At 41.3% G+C, this 23,698-nt stretch overlaps 1 protein-coding gene across 2 annotated transcripts in view; it reads right to left on the reverse strand.

Annotated features, from left to right (window-relative positions):
• SLC35F4 (solute carrier family 35 member F4) overlaps positions 1-23,698 on the reverse strand; it is a 182,607-nt gene that overhangs the window by 20,116 nt on the left and 138,793 nt on the right. For both annotated transcript variants that reach the window (XM_019725797.3, XM_019725798.3), the window contains exons 2-3: positions 4,820-5,005; positions 68-365 (exon numbers count right to left, since the gene is read on the reverse strand). In XM_019725797.3, coding sequence (XP_019581356.2) covers positions 68-365; positions 4,820-5,005 — 484 coding nt within the window. The remainder of the gene's footprint in view (positions 1-67; positions 366-4,819; positions 5,006-23,698) is intronic.

Raw genomic sequence — 23,698 nt, forward strand, 5'->3', positions numbered from 1 at the left:
CAATTATGCATATTTCCATGGAATTCTCTTAAAACATCTCCTATTGGCCATTTAACATAAAACTTACCTGAATTTTTTCATTGGGGATTGCTTTTCTTGAGCAGTGGCCAGATGACCAGAATAATAGACTGGGAAAAACATAATGTTCCAGTTTGTTGAAAACCACGTCATGAAAAATGGACAGTAGAAGTTCTTATAAGTAATTTTTACAATCTGTGTTGTTCCAACCCAAGACGATGACACTGACAAGACGATCAAGAGTCCCCAGACAGCCTTCAGAACCACGGATGTGCAGGAGAGGCAGCGAGCCTTGATTCGGTTTTCTTGGCTGCTGTTCTCAGGATGAGTCTGTGTTCCATCATCTCCTGTAAACAGGAACGGGAAACAGATGTGTGGGAATCACGTCATAAAGCAGCAATCAAAGAGGCAGACAGTAGAATCACCAGTGGTTTTATTTTCGACCTTCATTTGAAGAGACTGATAACTCTGGCTCATTTTCTCTCCAGAATCTCTGCTCTGTAAGGTACAGTATGTATCTGGACCTCCATCCAGGCCCTGACGGTGTTCATGAACTAGCTGTGTGCTGTGCTGTTCTGCAGTGTACTCTACCCACTTCCTTGTAAGAGCTTCACACATTTCAGCCCCAAAGACTTTGGCCTTGGCCACAGGACCTGCTTTGTTTAATCAAATGTGAGCAAATGTGCGTATGCCACCTCCCAGTAGAGCTTCAAGAGGCATCACAAGGTCTCACCAGCTCTCTTGCACTTCCTCTCTGTCACTAGATGGAAAATCCCCAGTAGGAGCTGCTCTTTTAGTCTATGTGGAAGAATGAGCAGAACCAGCCGAAGCATCTCTCCATCTGCTGACATGAAAAGTGAGCGAGAAATAAGCATTTGCTGTTATATTCCACTGAGGGTTTTATTTTATTTTGTTTTGTTTTGTTTCTTTCTTTCTTTTTTTTTTTTAACTGCAGCAATGATAACTTTTAAATTGAAAAGCATTGTGTCCCAAGAACAGAGTAGTCCTGACTACACAAAGTCATTTCCCATCTCAGGACAAATTTCCATGTAGTTCTGGGAGCACAGTGAGTTCTACTTTGTATTTTTACATGGACTAAAAATATTTAGTAGTATTTTTTTTTTTTACACTAAAATAGTCAGAGCTCTCTGAAAGTGACAATCCTGAAGGCCTTCTCCTCTGATAGGGAACACAAGTTCAACACAATGAATTAATGTGCCTGTCAGGAAGTTAAGTGGGAGCAGAGGGCCCCCTGTATCCCTGTGCTCCCTGAGATCCTGGATGGTCAAATCCTGGGGGAAGGGAGGCAGAACTGTCTGCAAGTTTCTCTTTTGTGACTTCAGGCATCTCCCTTAAGCACAAGGTTTATTCTGGGGGTGAAGAAAGTGGTGCAGCCTGCAGATTGCAAGTGGCAGTAGATGCGTTTCTCATGCTATCTCTCCAGCGCCTGCTGGCTGTCCTGCTGAATGTGTTCCTACTGCTTAAGGAGCCAGGCATGAGTGCCCCACGGGAGTAAAAACTTTCACCCAGCTAAGGCTTTCTGATGTAGTTATTTGGGGGGAGGGGAGCAAGCCTGGAAAGTGAATTCTTCATTGGGAATATAAACCAAGTAAGGATGAACACAGCAATTACTGTATAATTTCCAGGCCTTACAAATAATACTGAATGCTCAGGGCCTAGGCCTCCAGAGGATGGAAACTGGTGCTCTTTTATCCATTTACTCAACCAAATCCTGTGGAGACTACCAGGAGCTAGTCAGTCAGTTGGGTCCCAGGGGTTCAAAGAGTTGAGTTCATGGCCTAGTAGAAAGCCAGAAAACACATCCAATACAGTGTCATAAGAGCCAAGTATGGCAGCTACAAGGTATACAGAGGCAGAGGAGAAGCGCTTGTTAAGGGGTGGAATAGGACATGATCAGGAGAAACTTCCATGATGCAGTGATGTCGAGGTGACTCTGGAAATATGAGTTAGCCAATTCCCCTGACTGTAGAGACAATACTTGCTCTTGAAAACAGTTCTGCAAATTCCCTGTATGATCATGTGGCTTATGCAGAGAGTAGAGGGAGGGTTAAACCCTAAAATGAATCAGAGGGTAGAATAAGGCTTTTGTGTTGGGAGGCTGGGAAGGAAACACAAACCTCTCCACATAAGTAGGTATTATTCTCATTTTATAGATGAAAAAACTGAGACTTGGTTTAAGGTTATCTAAGGATGAACCCAAGTCAGTATGACCTCAGGGTCCAACCTTTTTATTCTGAATACTCACTGTGTCTAGCATTGAGGTGTGAGTGCTCTGTTCAAGCCCTAGAAGTTTCAGAAATGGTTTGGAGAAAGTTCTCTTTCCTGGCGGGAATGGCAGTGTTGCAGTCTTGCGGTTTCAGAGAAGTGACACTTAAGAGAAAAGTGTACTCTACTACACTTCAGATCTCGTTATTCTCAGGGACTATCTCACAAAGGAGAAATGATTTTACACAGTGTAGGTATCACTTTGAGCTGGTATCTGCCTTCACTGTCACCTGTTTTGAAGATTGCTTCTGGACTACCACCATGCCATGGGTGGCACTTTTGATGACATTAATAGTCACCTACATCCTCCAATAGTGTTGGCCTATTGTTCTATTAACTCGATTTAATTATTGCCAATTCTTTAATTTTTACCATCTATAGGTACCATAGAGAGATTAGGTCTCCAGAGCTCTTTTATTTTTCTATTTTAAATATGATTTTCAAAAATAGCATTGCTTAGATTTATAGTTTTTGTATAGTACATCATTAAAATTGATTTCCTAGGAACTCTCCATCCATTTTTATGAACTTTGTTGGAGTCACACACATTGATGGTAGAGGCTACTGGAATTTGGAATCATGTCCTAGCCCTGCCATTGTATGGCCCTGAGGACGTGTTTCATTCCAGTCTTAGCTTCTTTATCTGTCAAACAGCAATAGTATCGATCTCACAGGATTCATTTTGAGTTTAAGTACCGTAACATTCATGAAAGCCTTGTGAGCTGCTCTTCAGATTCTTCTCCTTTTATTTTCTTTGTGGTGCCCTGGAATATCCCCAAGTGCCTTCTGAATTAGCACAGAAAGAGTAAATTATGTCCCATGTGATCTTTAATAGTATAGTTTTTGAAATTTATAATCTGTATATGATAGATAGGGCAAGTCTTTATTAACCAGTATGTTTAATTAACTGAAACATTCTATTCTGCGGATAACTGGAATAATAGGAATATTACTGCAACGTATTAAAGCCAATTAAAACTTTCTGAAGATCTAAGATGTCATTTTCTTTACTTTTTAAAAAGAATTTTAGCCTTGGGGCTCATACCATTTAAAAATACTGCCATTTGTTGAAAAACATCTTTTTTCATATGAATAAAACCTCTTCTCAAATTAGTAGGACCCTAGCAGAGGCTTTCAGGTTTCCTCTATACCTCTGTTTACCCCTCATCTCTAACTGTGTCCCCTGAATTGCTATGTCTCTTCTTTTTTTTTTTTAAAGCCAGTTTTATCAAACTTCTGTTTTTGTTTGTTTTGTTTTTTGTTTGTTTGGGTTTTTTTACTACCCACTTTTTTTTTTTTTTTTTGGATGGAGTATTTTGCTGTTGTTATTGTTTTGAAGGATACAAGAGATTTTAATATGTTGCTGGCCAAGCTGAAGGAACAAATGGAGAAGGAGAGAATGAAAATGCAGGTGAAAGAGATGGGGAGGAGGTGATCATGGTACAGGAAAAGGAGTTAGCAGTGTGGCAAAGGGAGAAGTGTGGTCACATGACGAGAGGAAGTGAGCATGGACTCGGTGCTTGAGAGCATTCTCTGGGGAAGGCAATAAGATGTCCATTATCAAAAAGTAACGGCATTGGACAGCAGCCTACTGGACCCAGCTGCCTTTAGAAATGCTAAATTTGTTGGGACACTCATGGATATAGTTATGAGATTTATCTAGCAATTCTAGTGACCCAAGTAACCCAGAGGTTACTGAGTGGTCAGACAGATGAGGGGAAAGGCTAAAGGTCTTGACTGATCAGTAAATGCTGATTAGAAGGCAAGTGAAGTGTCCTGAAGGAGGTGTAAAATTGGGAAAACCTGAAGGGCTCCAAGGACTGGTAGTCCTGATGAGGACAAGGGCAGAGTCTGATTTTACTGGTGTTTTTATTCTTTTCAAAATGAGCACAGTGTGTTATTATTGAACCCCAGGACCAAGATGAAAGATTATGGCTTTTGATACCTTGAAGAGGATGAGAAAATCTTTATAAGTTACCTTATGAACATCATTAGATGCCATTGTTTAACCACATGGTAACCCTTCAACGATATGTTTTGGTATTCTCGGCTACACCACACACCCCTCACAGATTGTACAAATATGCTCCTTGACTTATGATGGGGTTACGTCCTGATAAACCCATCATGAGTTGAAAATATTGTAAGTCTAAAATGCGTTTAATACTGCACTGTAGGGTATGGGTTGTTTGCCCGTGGCTGCATGGGAGCTGTGGTGGCTGCTGCTGTCCAGCGTTAGGAGAGAGTATCATACCACGTATCACTAGCCCAGAAGAAGGTCCAAATTTAAAATTCGAAGTATGGTTTCTCCTGAATGCGCATTGCTTTCACACCATTGTAAAAATAAGAAAATCCTAAGTCGAACCAGTGTAAGTCGGGGACCATCTGTCTCTGTACATTTCTAAATCTTCCCCTAAGAGTTCATGTAGTACCTCTGCATTCTGTGCCTGTGGTGAAATATTTCATGGAGGGTTAGAAGATTGCCGGGATGGATGAGAGGAGGCCACCAGCATACCTGATCTGTTCTGCCTTTCCACTCTGTGTCCACAAACTCCAGATGATCCTCGGCTCTGAAGTTCAAGAATGGGCGCAGAAGAGTCTTCGGTGATAGAGAGAGGGGACAGCTGTCTACTGACGCCACTGTGTGAACTGGGGCAGTTCGCTCCTGGTTTACATCGAGTAACCGATGCTCTGGAGGTACCTGGGAAGAAAGAGTTCACACCAGTGTGAGAACTTCCTGGAGGAAAAACTGGAAATAGATTTTAAGTGCCTCGGCAGTAAAATGTACGGCTGCCACAACCAGAGTCCATATGGACCATTCATTGAGCACATTTCTAATTTTATAAAAGGGGCTCCTGAAAAGAAAATGCTAGGTTGGCAAGGTCTGTGTCTCTAAGATAAAGGGTCTTTTTAGATAAATTCAATAACTAGAAATGAACATTAGAATACGGTGTTTGCATTGATAACATATGTCCTAAGTTAGAACAGCTAACACTAAGAGTTTGCCTCAAGGAAAGCAAAGTGTAATGTTATGCTTGCTTCCTCCCCTTCCTTCCCAAGGCTGACTGTGGGATACCTAACTGGTAAGACCGCCAGCAGTGTCACCTGTCATATCCACTGTGCACTTTCCATCAGATTGATCACTGAAATCCAACTTCAGTCTGTCTCCTCAGTCACCTCCTTCCTCTCCTGCTTCATCTTCCACGAACCCTCAACCCGGTCTCAGCTTCATGGGCCTACAACAAATGCACTCACACAGGGCGCCGTGCTCAGAAGGAACCCCAATCCCCTCCACATACATACACACATCCCAGGGTGGGTTTTCTGTAGTTGCCATCTGGAAATTCTTAATATTTTTATCTCCTAAACTGTTCTTTATAAGTGGCTTTTGATGGGATAATGGGGCACATACAGGGACTTGGAGCCTCAGTTCATGCATGGCCTTGTCTCCTGCTGTCTCCCTACATCCTGGGGTGGGTTTTCACTTTTGTCCCTGCCTACCAATCTCACCGGATTCTGGGCACTGGCGTGGAAAGCGTTGGGGTATCAGGGTGGGACTGCCAGCGTCTGTGGGGGCCTGCCCTGACCCAGCAAGTAAGTATCCCCATCTCTAAGGGAGTAGACATTAAATAGCAAATAACAAAACACCATGGCATGGGGAGAGATAGATAGATAGATAGATAGATAGATAGATAGATAGATAGATAGATAGATAGATAGATAGGATAAGAAGGGAAAAGTAATTTTTCTGCTTTTTGACCAAGAGGCCCTACATTTTCATTTTGCACTGGGACTTGAGTGTCCTGCCCGAACCTAAATACTCCATTCCAGTGAAGCTGCTTCTGGCTGTGTTCTGATGCCTTACTTTCAGTGCTGACAGCTTTTAGGCCTTTGGTGTTCCGTTCCTCCACCTGGGACACTGAATCAACACAAATCCTTGAACACTAGATCAAGTCCTGATTGGTTCCTGCAGTCTTTGCTGTTACACATACTTGTACGCATCTGTACTTTCTTTGAACGTGTACTGTCTGAGCTCATTTGGACCGCAGTCATGCACTAGCTGCCCCGATACTTAATTTTCTCATGTGTGAATGCTTGACTCTCTGTTTTTGTAAGCTGCCGATGTCAGAGACTGTTCTCTCTCGCTCTCTGTTTAAATAAACTTCTAAGTTTGGAACAATTTTATATTTACAGAAAAGTTAAAAAGATAGTTCAGAGAGTTCCCACATTCTCTTCATCCAGTTTCCTCTAATGTTAACATTTTATATACCCCTGGTACATTTGTCAAAATTAAGAGATTAACTTTGGCAATTACTATTAACCACACTTCAAACTTCATTTGGATTTCACTAGTGTTGTCACTAATGGCCTTTTTGTTGTCACTAATGACCCTTTTCAATTCCAGGATCCCATCCAGGATGCCACATTACATTTAGCCATCATGTCTCCTTAGCCGCCTATGACAGTGTTTCAATCTTTCCTTGTTTTTCATGACCTTGACAGTTTTGAGAAGTACTGTTGAAGTGTTTTGTAGAATCTTCCTCAGTTGGGGTTTTCTCCTTGTTATATTGAGGTTATGCATTTGGGGTAAGAATACCATAGAGGAGAAGTGTCCTTATCACATGTTATCAGTTATTGCACTCTACCAATATGACTTATTACTGATGATGGTAACTTTGATCACCCGGCCAGAGTAGTGTTTGCCCGGTTTTTCCAGTCTTTCTCCCCTTTCCATACTTTGTTCTTTGGAAGCAAGTCATTAAGTCCAGCCCATACTCTGGGGTGGGGAATGGGGAAGGGTTAAGCTTTACCTTCTGGAGGGAGAGTGTTTACCATGTATTATTTGGAATTCTTCTGAAAAGATTTGTCTCTTTTCTCCCTTTATTTATTCAACCATTTATACCAGTATGGACTCATGTATATTTATTTTATACTTTGGGTTATGATTAAACCTGAGTTGTTTACTCTTTTGCTCAAATTATTTCAGCTTTCGCCATTAGGTGATTGTCTTCTGAGTTCCTTTGATATATTCCCATTCTTTTGTGTTTTCTGAACTCCTCCTTACTTTCTGGCACTGTACAATGCTCTGGCCTCATTTTTTATTCTTCCTGCCTCACTCCTAAAATCAGTCATCTCTCCAAGGATCCCTAGTTCCTTTAATTGGAGAATGATATTTAGAAACCAAGAACTGGCTGTGTGTTTATTGTTACTGGAGCACCTCTGAATGTGTGTCTTCTGAGTTGTCAGAGCTAGGAAATATGTGTATATATGTCAACCTATGCATATGTATATATCCATAGTTATTCCTGTTATCTATATAGCTTATACTTTTTTAAATGATCTCTAAGAACCAGGTAAAATGCTCTATATACAGTGTGACCTTAAGAAATACTTGTTGACTTTGATGAGGAGCAACTGGGATGATTAGATGCAGAGGATCAGAACTGACTTGGACGCTGAGGGCCATCAGCTCCAAGACAGAGCTACTGTTTTGACCACTCTCTGGGGCATTTGTGTTTGCTCCTCCTTGTAAGTTGTGAATTTCTTTAGTCTCATTGATACCTGGTGGAGAACAGAGGCTGTCATTTGCTCTGGGTCATGGAGGCCATGTCTTGTTGTGGTACTTCTGAGATGTCAAATGAAAAGTCAAATCTTGATAAAACGATATCTTGGCTTTAATTTGGCTTTGAAGACATCATGTTATGTACTATGTGAGTAATCACATGAAGCAATCAAATCAGAACCTCGAGAAGCAGTGATGCGCCCCAAAAGAAAGCTGGTGTTCCTGAACCATCATCTCCCACAAGAACCTAGCAGGACAGCAGCGTAATGTAGATGCAAGTGTTAGTTCCACAGCTCAGGCCCCTCCATCTATGACAAAAGCGTATCTTGTCTTCTCTTCTTTCTTTTTCTCTCAATCTTGGGAAAAACTAAGTAGAGGTATATAAAAATGGAGGGAGCTGTATATATATCAGTTGGTGTCTCAAGTTGACTTCATTAAAATGTATTATTTAATCTTGGATTTAGAAAAAAACAAAAAATATACAGCTACTCAAAATGTCAACAGAAGCATTACATACTGATTACTATGCTTAAATTAATACTATGTTAATACTGTTATTATCAAAGTATCAAAAATATATAGGTTGTTGTTTTCCATATCCAAAATATCTACTGTACCTATGTTTCTAATTGAATATTTCAAATTCAATGAAAAAAGGCTGTCTAAAATTCAGTGAACCCTCATTTATTCATGTTCTTCAAGAGGTACTGCCATTCAGATACTCCAAGTCATTTTCAATTATCTTTCGAGTATCTTTTATAATTTATTTTTACATGAGGTGTGCCTTCTCATGTCTTCTTAGGTGAATGTCAGGTTTCATTTTGCAATCATTTGGCAATTGTAGGAGGAAAGAAAGAAGTCCAAAAATAGGTTGGATAGCAAGTTGAGATGGGTTGAGATAAAATATTGGCCATAGGTACTAAAAAGTTGGTAAATGTGTAGCTAGCAAGTGTTGGATTTGTAAGCTAAATGAGTAATTTCTCTTGCTTCCTCATTTTCACTGAAGTGTTACGCCCTGGCTTCTGGACCTCCTTATGGAAAATAGCTCAAAACCCATTGCCTACTGCCAGTTGCCTCCCACTGGTTGATTTGTGGAAAGACCCAAGAGGAGTTGAGCCACTGGAAATATTTAAATCATTGTCCTAAAAAGGCAAACTTTAAACTTCAGAGCCAGGCCCAGAGGCACGTTTAGAGCTGGAGCCATGAAATAGTCATCTGTAGTGCTATAAATGAAGACACTGTCCGATGCTCTGTGGCCTGGTACCACTCAATTAATATAAAGCCAGTGCTGACAAAAATAAATATTCAGAATGTCACCTGGATGATAAATAAATCATATCTATTTTCTATGCCACAGTGAGTGCCTAGGCATTGCAAATTCAGTTAGTGGGCAATGTTCAGACTTCAATAGGTATTGAGAGTAAAGGGTAGTAGCAGTGACGGGTTGGAAGTCTCTCATTAGTCACACCAGGTGATCCCCCTCTCTCTCTTATAAAGACATCCGTGCTTAGGCAGCCCTTACACTTGTCAAACACATGCTCTGGATTTGTATTTTAAAGAAGGCGTTGAGGTCAATATTCATGTATTTGGGCTCCTTTCTCCCAATAAATTATCACCCTTAATATTTGCTTGTTTAGATCATTTCTGGCCCTAAATCTCCCTCCAGTACCAAGCTTTCTTTCTTTAGTGCTGCCAGGGCTGACCCTCCACTGTGGCCCTAATTACACCAATGTTTTATTCTACCTAAAGTTGTTTTCCTAATTCCAGCTTCCTCTTATCTCGCCCATACCCAGTTTCTGACTCCTCAGCCTTCTTACACTTTCTGTCATCTGTAGAATTAGATTATGCGTGATTTCTGCGGAATATTCATAGAAATCTGAAATTGATTTTTAAGTATTCCCAAAGTACCTAAGGAAGAATTTTGAATCTATTTGGGTGGCCCCATATATGAATCAGCAGAAATACCTCAAAATTGCCTTTACCATTTTTTTTAATGATAGTCCTGATTTTAAATAAGTTCCCAGATAATAGAAAGTGTGTTGTTGTTGCATAAGAATACATAACAATTTTTTTAAAAGTCTGAGCCCAGTTAACAACTCTCTGAATGTTTTTAATGTGGATACCTTGGCCCTCTGTCCTATTTTTAACTGCCCAGCACCCAGTTCCCTTCTTGTTCACAAGGACACCCCTTTTACACGAGCCTTGGTGAGAAACAGTGCCCCGTATTCCACAAAGAAAGCTAAAGAAACCCAAATAATTCTCTGTGCCCCTGGCAGAAGGGGTGTGGGCACGGATGGCAGGGTGCGGGCACGGGTGGTAGGAGTGTGGGCACGGGCAATAGGGGTGCAGACATAACTCAGTTTCAGCAGATCAGACCCTTCTGTCCAGAACTTTGAGTCTCAAGGAAGCTAGGATTGTTGTCAGCAGGGTGTCAGGTAGTGAGTGAGGGCGATAACAGCATCCTGGCAGATTGCCCCAGCGGCTCAACAGCAATGGCCTCTCAGTTCCTTCACATTTCCCGAGGTTCTGTGAGTCTCTCCTCCCAAATCTACCCAATAAGTCTCCCTTTTGTTAACCAGCCACAGCTGACCTCTGAGGCTTCAGGTCAAGAGCCTTGTCTCATACCGACTCTCCAGGGCCTTCACAGGCATCCAGCCCCTCAGCCCCTGCTCCCCTGGACCTTCTTCCCCTTTCCTTCTGATGTCTTCACTCACCACTTCTTTTTTGTAATTTTTAAAACGTTTTCAATTACACTTAACATACAATATTATATTAGTTTCAGGTGTACAACATAGTGATTAGACATTTATGTAACTTACAAAGTGATCACCCCGAAAAGTCTAATACCCACTTGACCCCATACATAGTTATTAGAATATTATGAACTATATTCCTTATGCTGTGCTTTACATCCCTGTGACATTTATATAACTGGCAATTTATACTTCTTAATTGCTTCATGTTTTTCACCCATCCGTCCCAAACCCCTCCCATCTGGCAACTTCACCGCTTCTTTTTGGATTGCAGCCACCCATGTGGGGCAGTATCTGTTCTCAGAGAGGGGCCCATTGAGAGCATGAAGATTTTCTGGAATTCTTGCCAACTTCCCTGTAAGAATGTAATGATATACATTCTTAAAGGGGCATAGCTAGCCAAGCTATCTTTGCTAAACACCTGGGGGCAAGCTTTCCCCTGGCAGGTCGCTGGCTGATTCCCAGTGTGAAGGTGGGGAGGGAGAATAAGATGCAACACCGCACTTTCCCCTATGTCACTCTGATGCCTACAGCAAGTAGAGATTCATTGGCCATACAGTAAATACCCCTGTCCTGATGGTGCTGAAATATTCACTTTAACTCACAAAAACCAAAAGGAATTTAGGATCCCCTTTAGAACATTTCCCATGGAGATCAGCTCAATAAGTTGAAGCAAAATAGGTAAGAAAATGCTGTGCTGTATGAAGAAAATAAAACTAAAAGTGCTGTCCTTGTCTGACATAAATCTATAGTTCAGCTACTCCTAGAGCAGTAAATATAGTTCTGCAAGTCGTACCTTTGCACACACACTCCCTTCTCTTAGGTGGTAAGATGCTGGCCTTAAGACTACACAACTATTTTGCTTTTTATAATACCATATACACTATTCCTAAAATACATACAAATAACGTAATGGTATTTAAAGTCATATTTTAGATGCAGTAGGTGTGTGTATGCTTGGAAATAACTTCTTGTTAAAGTAACTGATTTTAATTTGTTTTCTAATACTGGTTTTTCATCTGCTGAGCTTACTTCCTGGAATCATCCTGTTTGCTTTTCATACGTCTTCATATTGCCTTTCTTCTAGTTGAGGCTGCCCCCAAAGTCTGATTTCCTTGAAATATGAACCAAGACATTTACCCACATACAGTATAGGAGCATATGACGAGTGCTAAGGTTGCTATATACCTTGCAGCATCACTGCCATCCTCTTGCAATGTCACTATTGCCCCGAAAATCTTGAGAAATATTCCCTACTGATGGCAAAAACCCTTTACTTACAAATTCCTCTCTGGTAGGCTCTCCTGAAAAACATTCCCTTCCAAATGGCCCTGGTGAGTTTCTTGATTGATGGATTTGACAAAGCATTAATAAGGCAGATTCATAATTCATTAAACAATTCAGGATCAACCAAAAGACCTGAGGCTATTAGACTCATTCATCCATTCATTCATTCATTCATTCATTCATTCACAAGGCATTGATGCCTACTAAGTGTCCAGCCCTCAGCTAAGTACAAAGAAGACAAAAAAGCATGGTGATTGTCCTCATTTTCTTACAGTCCAGACAGGGGAAAAGCCAATTACACAGTCATTTCTATAAAGAGAGCTACATGCCGAATGGGTGGATAAGGCAGTCTTTAATCAAGGAGCCAACTGATTGCTCAGCCCCTTGCCCCTGCCAATGGTCCAGAAATATCTTCTCATTTGGGAACTTGCTTTTAAACCATTAGACTATGGATCAGTTCACAGAATATGTATGCCTTGTTTATGAGCAGAAAGAAAGAAATGGGCAGTTGAGTATGCCAGGGTACAGCTAATGCCGTGAGCGTATACATTTGTCACTCCGGGAGGGGAGTGCAAGTCAGGAACTGGCAGAGGCAGGTGATTACTAACTTAAGCTACAAGCTAAATAAAACTATTTGCAGGTTTCTGCCTTAGGGGCTATGAAGAAAGTTGAACAACCAGCATCAGGTCATTTTCACAATTTTAAATTGTGTGTGTCCTCACCAACCAGGTGTGTGAGTGACACAGTTCGTGAACTGAAACCCACAATGGTAAGTCCCAGCTCCACACTCAACTAAGCCTCTTCCTTACTTACCTAGATCCTACTCTCCCTTCAGTGTCCAGCTCCAGGCCTATCACCAACTATCTGGGCCCAATATCTACTTTCAAGGTTAATCACTGCCACTGACTATCTTTAAGCAGGGAAATGGAATGATCAGATTTGGGTTTTTAGAAGATTGCTCTACAATGTGGAGACTGGATTAAGGGGGAGTACATCAAAGATAGAACTACTTGTTAAGAGATCTCTGGCAGTGGTCTGAGGAAGAGATAATAGTGGCTTTGAAGAAGTTGTAGCAGTGAGGTCTAAGAGAGGAAGATTTGAGAGCTATTGCAGAAACAGAACTGACATAACTTCATAAATGATTGGATGTAGAGAGATGGTGAAGGTGAAGAAGGAGTCAAGAATAGTATCAGTTTCTGTCCAGGACCCCAGCATGGATAAGACACCATTCACTGAGTTAGAAGAAGGACCTAGTTTGAGCGGAGGGTGATGAATGTAGTATTAGACATGTTGAGCTTAAGGTGCATAAAAGTTATCCAAGGGAAGATAGACAGCAGGCAGCTGGGCACAAGGTCTAGAGTTCAGAAGACAGATTTGGGATCGAGACCCAGATCTGAGAGCCATCATAATATGGACAAGTCATTGAAGCCACAGGAGAGGTTATGGGTTGAACCGTGTCGCCTCCAAATTCACATGTGGAAGTCCCAACCTGCAGTATGTCTGAATGTGACCTCATTTGGAGATAGGGTCTTCAGGGAGGTAATCAAATTAAAACGAGATCATTAGGGTGGGCCCTAATCCCATGTGACCAGTGTCTTTAGAAAAAGGGGAAATTTGGATATGCGTGCGCACACACACACACACACACACACACACACACACACACACACAGAAAACACCATGCTAAGATGAAGACAGATATTGGGTTGCTTCTACAAGCCAAAGAATGCCAAAGATTGTCAACAAATCACCAGGAGCTCAGCAAGAGGCATGGAATAGATTCCCTCTCACAGGCCTCAGAAGGAAGCAACCCTGCTGACACCTTGATCTTGGACTTCTAGCCTCCAGAACTGTGAGACAATAAATGTTGCTTAAGCCATAGAGTTTGTGGTACTTTGTTATAGCAGGCCTAGGAAACTCATAAGGGGGGGAATGAGACCATCCAGAGAAAGAATGCTGCATTTGGTGCCTAATAGTGCATTAGCTTTTATTAGTTAGGTGGGGAAGTTAGGGAGATAAAGCTTGTCAATCTCAAGATCTGTGAATTCCATACGCTATAATAGAAAACTAATTCAAGCCAATCACCCTTGCCTGTAGGCAGCTGTACCATAAGTCTCAGGATGTATGTACTTCCCCAAGGGACAAAACCTCTATGCATATGAATAGATGGAGAGCACTCATTGAATCACTTCCCTTGCAGGGTCTGGGAAGGAATGCAGCTACAGAGGCAGAGGCTTTTCTTAGCCTGAGGAAGGTGGGGGGCGGGGGGGCTGTGCCCACCTCTATGAACCCCGTGGGTTCTCCTGTTGATCCTCACTGGACTGCACCTATCTTAGGTTGCTTTCCACGTGGAAAGTCGTACCCATCTTTGACTGTCCAGCCACCTTTCTGGGACCAAACAGGGAGGTACAAGGTGCAAACCCAAAGGTTAAGCAAAGTCCCAGAAAGGATCTGTCTCGCAGACTCTCCTTTCTTTGGGGGCAGGTACAAGGAGACAAATGGTTAAGCTGCTGCGTGGCTACAAGGATGTAACAATACGGGAGCCAAAAAAGGTGAGTGAAAGAAGAAGACCATGGCACAAAGTGTGCTTTTGTGGTACCACGGTCGTTGTTGACCATGGATTACTGTTTGTGGAGCTGTAGGGGCAAAAGGATTGGCATTTATTGAGAAAGGTGTGGAGGTGGGAAAGCACATGCTGCAAGTATAAACAGCGCACAAATGCAAAGGGAAAGGAAATGTATTCTATATTGAGATTTTGAAAATACCAAAATCATGTTATTTTAAGGAGTAGATGAACCATACCAAATCTGTTGTGTGGAAGGGGGAGGATGGACACACATGAAGACGGGTGGATGGAAGGAGACCAAGTCTCTCTGCTTTGATTCACAATACATTGGGGCAAAGAAGCTAGAAAACAGATGAATTATAACGCAACATGGAAAGCTCTAATACACCAACAAATCCTGGGCTTAAAGGAAATGAAGATCTACAGCATGGATGGGTAGATACAAGCAAAGATGGCAGAGCTAGGTAATTCAGGGTAGTTTTGTTGGAAGAAAGATAATCCTTTACTCACCGTGCAAAAGGTTCATAAAAATCTTGCATGGCTTTGTAATTTAATAGGAGAAGATGTAAAACTTTCTTTAAGCTCCCTGAAATCTTCCTACCCAGAATTCAGGAGATCTGATTTGGCAAATTAATCACTTCCCTGCTGCATCCATGGTTGTTGCAAATGTCCAATCCAAATCCTCACTAGAAAGGTCATTTCTTGGCCAAAGATGAGGAATATGTATTAAATTTCTATTCCTTTGGTAAGCAAATGGAATAAATTATCCCCCGAGAGGACCGTACTTACTGAAGTGAGGTAAATTACAGCAGCTCTGCAAGTGATAGAATGCTTAATGCACCGGTACTGACGGTAGAGCATAATATATTTTAAAATTCTCTTGTAGAGGCAGCTCCTGCAGTTTGTTAGGCATGCTCACTCTTGCAATCCTAAATTTATCTAATGGAGTGGAAGGTACTTCTGATGTTCACGCTGTCTGGAAGATGACTTAAATATACTACACAGGACATGGGATAAGGTAAAAGGTCCTGCTGGCAATGCCTTCTAAACATTCCTTGCTCCATCTCCTCTTGCCCTCTTTACCCCTCCAGTTCCCCACATTATGCCTTCATTGGCTCTCTCTTGCATAATTGACTGCCACAGGCTCAGTCCCCAGGACTGCACAGAGAGGAGCTGCCATGTGCAAATAATGTATCTGGTATCAAAGAGAAAACTCTGGATATCCTTGACCCACACACCTACAGCCCAGAGGCTAATTTTCCTGGCCACTGTTTTGGCTAGAGGAGATTTAGCAAACCTTATTGGTTCATTCATAAACAATTGCTGAGGTGTGTGCCAGACATTGAACTAGGCTATATGGGCTCCAAAGAGGGCAAAGACCAAGTCTGTCTGTGTTGGTTCACAGCATATTGGGGCAAAGAGGCTGGAAAACAGGTACGTTATAACCCAATGTGGAAAGCACTAATATATTGACAAATTCTCAAATGAAAATGAGAACCTGCAGGAACCTGAGCCTGGAATGTATAAGAAATTGTGAGACCCCAGAAGTAGGAACAATACTTACAGGACAACTACGTCTTGGGAAAATAGCCAAAACCAGCAGGAAAACAGCCTGTGGTGTGTGGGGTCATCTGAACTCAACAATAGTGAAGCTAAGTTGTAATGATGTGCAACTTGGGCTAAAAACCAATTGTGGTTTTCAGCCTTAAAAACTCTATAATCAGCTCCCTTTTTCAAGCGACATCCACAGAACCTAATTCCTTGGTTTCTTTCCGTCAGTGTTCACTTTGTCTCAGAAACTTCATTATTTTTTATTAATATACAAACAAAAGGTTGTAGGAGTATAGAAGACTATGCTTTATATGTTTTTGTCCCCACCATCAATGCCTAGCACAGGAAACCTGGGTGGAGAAGCTTTCTGTGGAGACTAAAAGGATAGTGAGTGTGGTTCAGTGCTCACTCATGCATCCAACAAATATTTACCGAGTGCTTCCTATGTGCCAGGCACTATGCTAGTTGCCAAGCAGAGCTTAATTGATAAAACAAATAGGGTCTCATCCTTGTGAAGCTTAGTATAAGGGAACAAACATATAGACATATGAATACAGCACGAGTAAGCAAATACATCAACAAATAATTACAAATTACAAGGACTGTGAAGAAAGCAAGAGGGAGTGGTGATAGAGGATAACCGAGTGGTGTCCAGATAGATTGCTGTAGTCAAGGGAAATCCCTCTGGGAGATTAAAGGTAAATGGAGACCTTAGGTTGAGGAGAAGATACACATACAAACACAGAGGGAACACTGATTCGGGAGGCAGGTACAGCATGTGCAAAAGCCCTGAGGTGGAAAAGAGTTTGGTGAGCTTTAGGAACGAAATACAGGTCAGTGTAGGTGGAGTACCACAGACAAAGGAGAGAAGCGCATAAGATAAGGTTAACAAGGAGACAGAAGCTAGATCAATTTTGAGGTGGGATATCTGGATGCAAATATCTACTGGGCAACTGGACACATCTGACAAGAGTTTGTGGATGAAGACAGAATTGGTCACACAAACTTGGAATCATTCGCATCAATGAGACAGCGGAAAACTGGACAGGAGATTAATTACCTAAAGCAATGACCATAAAGTAGATGCCCAGAGGGTCTGTGATGAGCACCCTGGGGAATGCCTGTTACCAAGCGGTGCAGAGACTGAGGTCAGCAAACAAAACAGAGCAGAGGAGTCACAGGCAGAAGCAGTCATAGAGGTGAGAATGTAAGACAAGAGAGTTTCAAAAGGAAGACACCAAACACTACCAAGAGCTCAGGGAGATTGAAGGTGGAAGAAATACCCACTGACTAAGGCTCTAGGGATGTCACGGGTGTCTTATGAAAGCAGTTTCCGTAGCGAGTAAGGGAAGGAAATGGAAAGACTAGGGATGGTGGCAGAGGTATGAGAAATTGGAAGGTAGACAGCATCAGCATCCGGTGAAGGTTATTCCAGACATATGGGACAATTCCAGCTACAATCAAGTAACTTGTACAGGATGAGTTTCCCCTCTCATTGCAAACAAAACTGGACAAACCGTATGAGGCAACTGTTTGGCCAGTAGGTGGTGCAAGATGGCAATCCCTAAGAAAGGTCACCTGGAAAGCTCTATGATCTCCAGCTTTTGCTTGGGGAAAATTTCCTCCCCAGGGTACAGAAAGCTGAATCTGAGCAGAGCCTTGAGGTACCACCAAGTAGAGGAGGCAGAGATCAAAGTTCGGGGCAGCTGACGTCATTGGAATTCGTGGGGCAGTCAGAGAGGAGGGAGCTGTAACTTCTGAGGCTGTTACAAGCAAGTCACAAGTCACTGGCTTATTTCTCCAGCCATGCCATTGATTACTTCTCCCCATCCAACCCCTGGGCCTACAATCTGTGAACTCATATTTAAGTTCAAAGTCTCAGTTTAAGTGTTGCCCACGTTTAAGGGCATTCCTTGACCATTTGCCCCACTCTGTGCATGTGCGCTTACCTAATAACACCATATTGCATTGTAATTTCTGGTTTACATATTTTCCTCCCTGTCTGTCAGCTTCTTAATAGTGTGGACTCTGCCTTGGCCATTTCTGAGTCCCCAGCCCTGGCACTTAGTAGCTTTTTGTGAGCATTTGCTGAGTTGCCTTGCCTTTAAGGAGAAACTAAGTGTAGCACCTAATTATGTTCAATAAATTTAATGTGTATATGTCTTATCATCCTCACACATGTTCAAGAAATATTTAATGACTAAATGAATAAATTGACACCATTAGAAATGCCTTAATTAAGGACAAGAACCCATTTCTACTTGTTTTGAATCTCTTACGCCTCTCTGAGAGGATGTTGGGTACACACTAACCACTGAATAAATACTGGTGAGATTGGTTGATTAGCAGGAAAATCAATAAACTCTAGATGTATCAAGAATTTCCTCATATTTGCATCTTTGAAATGTGAGCACGGAATGGAAACCGCAGTGGAAATTACTTTTCGATCTCTCATGAACACTGGATGCAGTTGATTCTAAGGCAGGGGTTTCCAAACTGTGGGCTGTGGCCTGCAGGCCAACTGCAGCCCGCAATCCATTGTTAATTGGCCCACAGCAAATTCCAAAAATATGTTTAGTTTACTTAAATAAACCAGGTGAGGCAATACGTACTTCACCTCGAGTGAGTGGCCCGGCTGTTTGTGTATTTTACCGCATATGGCCCTTGGTGAAAAACGTTGAAAAAAGTTTGGACATCTCTGCTCTAAGGAGTCGCCACATTTAAGATCTGAACAGCAAGGACAGGCTTGTTTTTGTGTCCCTGTTTCTGTTTTCTGGATGGAAACCATTAATAGACACGCTGAGCTGTTCTGATCAGCAGGGGCATGGAACAGAATCAGCTTTCCAGGCTTTTTGGCAAATCTTAATAGAGTAATTATACAATTTATTGTGTGTCTGGTTCCATCAGGGGCCAGATCAAACAAAGTGAAACATCTGAGGCTTGATATTTACAAAGTCTTATTTGAGGGGTAAAAGGAGAGTCTGTCGTATGCTTCCCTGAGACAACGGCAGTTTGTGCCACTCTCTCTATTCCTTTCTGGCCTCACCGGTGGACCACTCACAGTCACAAGCTCAAGTCCCCCTGTCTTCAATTGCTCCAATGGAGCAATTGCTCTACTGGAGTCCCAATTGCTCCAATGATGCTCTTTGATTTCTCAGTCACTTGGAGCAGCATTCATTGAGAGGCATTTCTAATAAAGCTACGGTCTGAGGAAACTTGTTCCCATCTGAGATTTCGCACAAATTTTTATCTTTTCCCAGAAGCTGCTGATAGCATAGCTTCCAAAATATTTCTAAGGTCAAGCTTGACTTCCGGCATGGTCTCCCGAGAGCATAAATTCTGCACCGTAGCACAGTTGAAAGGGCCCAGGTTTGGAAGTCAGATGACCGAGGACACAATGTCAGCTCTGCCTCTCACCGGTGTTGTGCTCTTAAGCAAAGGGTCTTTCCTCTCCAAGCCTCAGGCATCTCATTGGCCAGGAGGAAAGTAATATGTATCTAGTGGGGCTGTTGTAAGGATTGGACAAGATAATGCATATCAGTGTTATTTTATTTACAGAACATCATAGCACCCAGAATAGTGTCGTTCACCTAGAAGGCTCCCAAAAAGTATTTACTGATGTAATTTTGCTTAAACTGAAGGGATATATTAGGTTGGGGCAAAAGTAACTGCGATTTAAAAGGTTAAAAAAAAAATAATTGCAAAAACCGCAATTACTTTTGCACCAACCAATACCGTAGACAGAATCTGACTTATAAACTGGAGGTTTTCCCAACTCTAAATGCATTTCCCCATAGAAACAAAGTTATAAAGAGTGGTTTGACCATGGACTGGTACTAAAATCCCCTTTAGTGGATAATATTGCTAAGATGCTATGTATCTGCAGTGGGGAAGCACAGGCATTAAGCAAAACAAGAGAAACTGACTGAAAACAATTTTATATTTATGTTGAAAGTTTGGGTTGTGGAAAGTAGGTTACATTTAAGAAAGAGAAAGAAGTTGTAGGTAATTACTGGGGGAAACTTTTATGTATTTCCCAAGGCTCTCGGCTGATGCCCTGCATTTTTATTCTGTTTCATTCCCATCAAACCTGAATACTGCCTTCTTTGGTACAGTTTATCCCACTAGCATCAATTCTTGGCTTACCAAATGGTGGGGTTTTAAGAGTGTAGTGTATTTCCCAAGGAACAGAAAACTTTAAAAAAGGATGAGTGAGAGAGAAACAGAATATTTTTTATAATAACTCTAAGAACAAGTTGAAAAAGAACTTGGAAGCAAATGGAGTTAAGTGTGTCGGTGTGTATGTGTGTGTGTGTGTGTGTGTGTGCGCGCGCGCGCGCGTGAATTCTACCTCAGGCAATCATTTTAATGAAGACATGAGCTGTCACAGCAGAGGAAAACGGTATATGAGCATTCTCTCTCTCTCTCTCTCTCTCTCTCTCTCTCTCTGTCTCTCTCTGTCTCTCTCTGTCTCTCTCTCTGTCTCTTTCTCTCTCTGTCTCTTTCTCTCTCTGTCTCTTTCTCTCTCTGTCTCTTTCTCTCTCTGTCTCTGTCTCTCTCTGAGGGTGAAAATGGGAGTGGTAGTCAAGATTTCAGAACAGGGACTTCCCCATAATGGCTTCCAGGTGGTATTGGTATGTCAGCCATTCCAGAACTTGGTTTCCATTCTAAAACAAGTGGATAAGAGGGGCTTGTAAAGCAACATGAAGGAAGGGGTCTGGGTGACTTCTTTGGAAAGTCACTTAAGTTTCCTAGATTTGGGTGTTTACAGTTTACATCTATAAAATGAGCAAGTGGGACTAGACACTGTATGGGAAATTTCAGTGTGAAAATTTTAACTTTTATGAAGATCGTATGACATCATACCAACTAACACTTTGTTTTCACCTAAGTACAAGTTAAAATCATAGATTTTGCTTGTGAAACCCAATATGGTTCTTTTTAAAATTATTTTTTATTGGGGAACAGTGTGTTTTTCCAGGGCCCATCAGCCCCAAGTCATTGTCTTCAACCTAGTTGTGGAGGACGCAGCTCACTGGCCCATGTGGGAATCGAACCAGCAACTCTGTTTTTAAGAGTTTGCGCTCTAACCAACTGAGCCATCCAACCGCCCCCCAATATGGTTCTTCACCCTCACTTGCTTAAAACATTATCTTCCCTAAGCATTGCCATGACAATTGCCATGAAATAGTTTGGTGTCTTGTGAGGAGAGGAGTTTCAGAATTATACTGAGATATAGGCCAAATCATTTGGAACTTTCCATGGAGTAAAAGATATATGTGAGAATTCCTGAAAGAATAAGAAACAGAAACTGTCTTTCTTTTTAAATATAAAACTACTCATATTCTACAGTGTTAAATACTGCTTTATAGAGTGTATTTTCAAGAGAAAATTCAATAAGATATATGACAAATTTATTAGACTTGTGTGCTAGGGGCTTTTATCAAAGGACATAGTTTTTAAAATCCACTGCACACATTGTGAAATTGATAATCTTTACAAAACAACATCATAAAGTTTTAGAATCTCAGTTACACATAGAGAAGGGATAGGGTCAAATTTGGCATTTTGCCTGAAAAGATCATTATACCAGAAATTAGGATTTCCAGGGCTTAGTGGCTGGATTACCTGCTGAGTATCTGACCCTGGATATTTTCTTTTTGTCATTCTGTCTCTTGATTGTCTATACCGGGGGTGCCAAAAATATATATACAAGTGGACACTTTGGTCAGCATTGCTCAAGCAGTAGTTCACTGTAGTTAGAAGTATCTGGACACTGATGGTAACCACTTTGAGTGCCTCTTGTAATTGCAGAAGTCAAACATGACTTGCATTCATCTTTTGTTATCAGTATATATTGAGTATATTACAATTTTAGTAGTTTTTTTCCTTTTTTAAAACTGTGTATACACTGTTTTGGCACCCTCTGTATATGGAACTGGGAAATGACTACCATTTTCTCATATCAAGCTCTTATTGCTATGCTTGTATAGTTTTTGTTGTAATATTGCAGTATAACACAAAATTTACCATTTTAACCATTAAGTGTACAATTCAGTGGTTCAACACTACCATCCATCTCCAAAACTTTTTCATCTTCCCAAACTATAACTCTGTACCCATTCTCTTATGTTAACAGTGTTTCTCTTCATCTACTTGGAGCATCAAACAATAGAGGTCTCATACCATGTACCCCCTTAGTGTGGTGGTGAGAAAATAATTTTACAGAATTATGAAGGAGAAATTGAAAAATGCAGACTCACTAATTTGATGTCAAATGTGCTGCAAGGTTTACATATCACATTGTAATGATTTAAAAGCCCTGTTGAGTTGCCCTCAAAAGTGTGAATGTTTGAACTAGGTGATGTATACTCGTATACCCACACTGTGAAAGCAGAACAAGAGGATTCTTGCCCCTTTCAGTAAAAAACAAACAAACAAACAAACAAAAAACAGGAATTAACTGAGAAGACTGACAAGAGTTAAACACCTCCGGAAGACCTTCCAGGGATGCAGATGAATCAGGTAGGCTGTTGCATGTTCCCGGAAGACACACCCCTGCGTGCCATTCCACCTGGGGATTTTCCCAGAATCCACCTTTCACCTGTCTACTCTCCATTATTTGCTGTTCATTTTGAATCCCATTCCTTTTACTTGCTGCTTTGGACCATCCTTGCCTTCCTTTCCTGCCTCTGCTTGCCCACGGTTCCCCTGCCCCTCACATGTAGCCACACTCCCATCTTGGATAAGAACAAGATTCCCTTTTGTTTAATCCTGTAGGTCAGTCCCATATTGGAAATATGAGCTCATTCTAATTGCACTTATTCATATATATATATATATATATATATATATATATATATATATAAACATGAGTGAGCTACCTAATCAGAGATATGTGTTATATACAATGTGTTATGCATTTGTTCAGCCACTTACTCAACAAGCATTTACACAATACCCTGCATGTACTAGGCACTATCTTAGGTGCTGGGAAAATAACTGTGAATGAGAATGTTGCTGCCCTCACAGAGTTTAAAGTCTTTAGGGAAATATAGACCAGAAAATGGGCAATTACAATGGTATAGATAAGCAATATGATCGGAGAATAGAGTGGATCTGTCTGAGCCATGGCAGGGGAACTAGCTAGGCTGGGGGCTCAGACAAACTTTCCTGGGGAAGTGAAATCTAAGCAGGAGCCCAGAGAAGAAGGAGTTAGCCAAGCAATGTCGTAGGGAACCTGGGACACACTGCATGCCATTCACAGATAATGATAATTTCATTTTTTAAAATTAAATGTATCTGTCATCCAGAAGAGAAAATAAACTCTTACCTGATGTGTAGGCAACAGAAAGAACTTTAAAGGTGCCATCTAAATGCAGTAGAGTCTGCTTGTCTTTGGGGTAAATAATGATGCTGTCTTGTGATGAGATTTATTTTCTTTTTGCATTTCAGTAATAAAATCACATCAAGTGAGATCCAAGAGAGGATTTAAAACTAGCCCTAAGTGTTTCTATCAGACATTTAGAGCTTATTATTAATACACAAGTAAAAAAGATTGATCATGTGACCAAGATTTTAAAATAAGATGTTAAAAGTCTTGGTACCGTGTTTTCCCAAAAATAAGACCTAGCCAGACAATCAGCTGTAATGCGTCTTTTGGAGCAAAAATTA

The sequence above is a fragment of the Rhinolophus sinicus genome, chromosome 3 (assembly GCF_057876585.1).
Source record: "Rhinolophus sinicus isolate RSI-liver-muscle chromosome 3, RSI-T2T, whole genome shotgun sequence".
Taxonomy (NCBI): domain Eukaryota; kingdom Metazoa; phylum Chordata; class Mammalia; order Chiroptera; family Rhinolophidae; genus Rhinolophus; species Rhinolophus sinicus.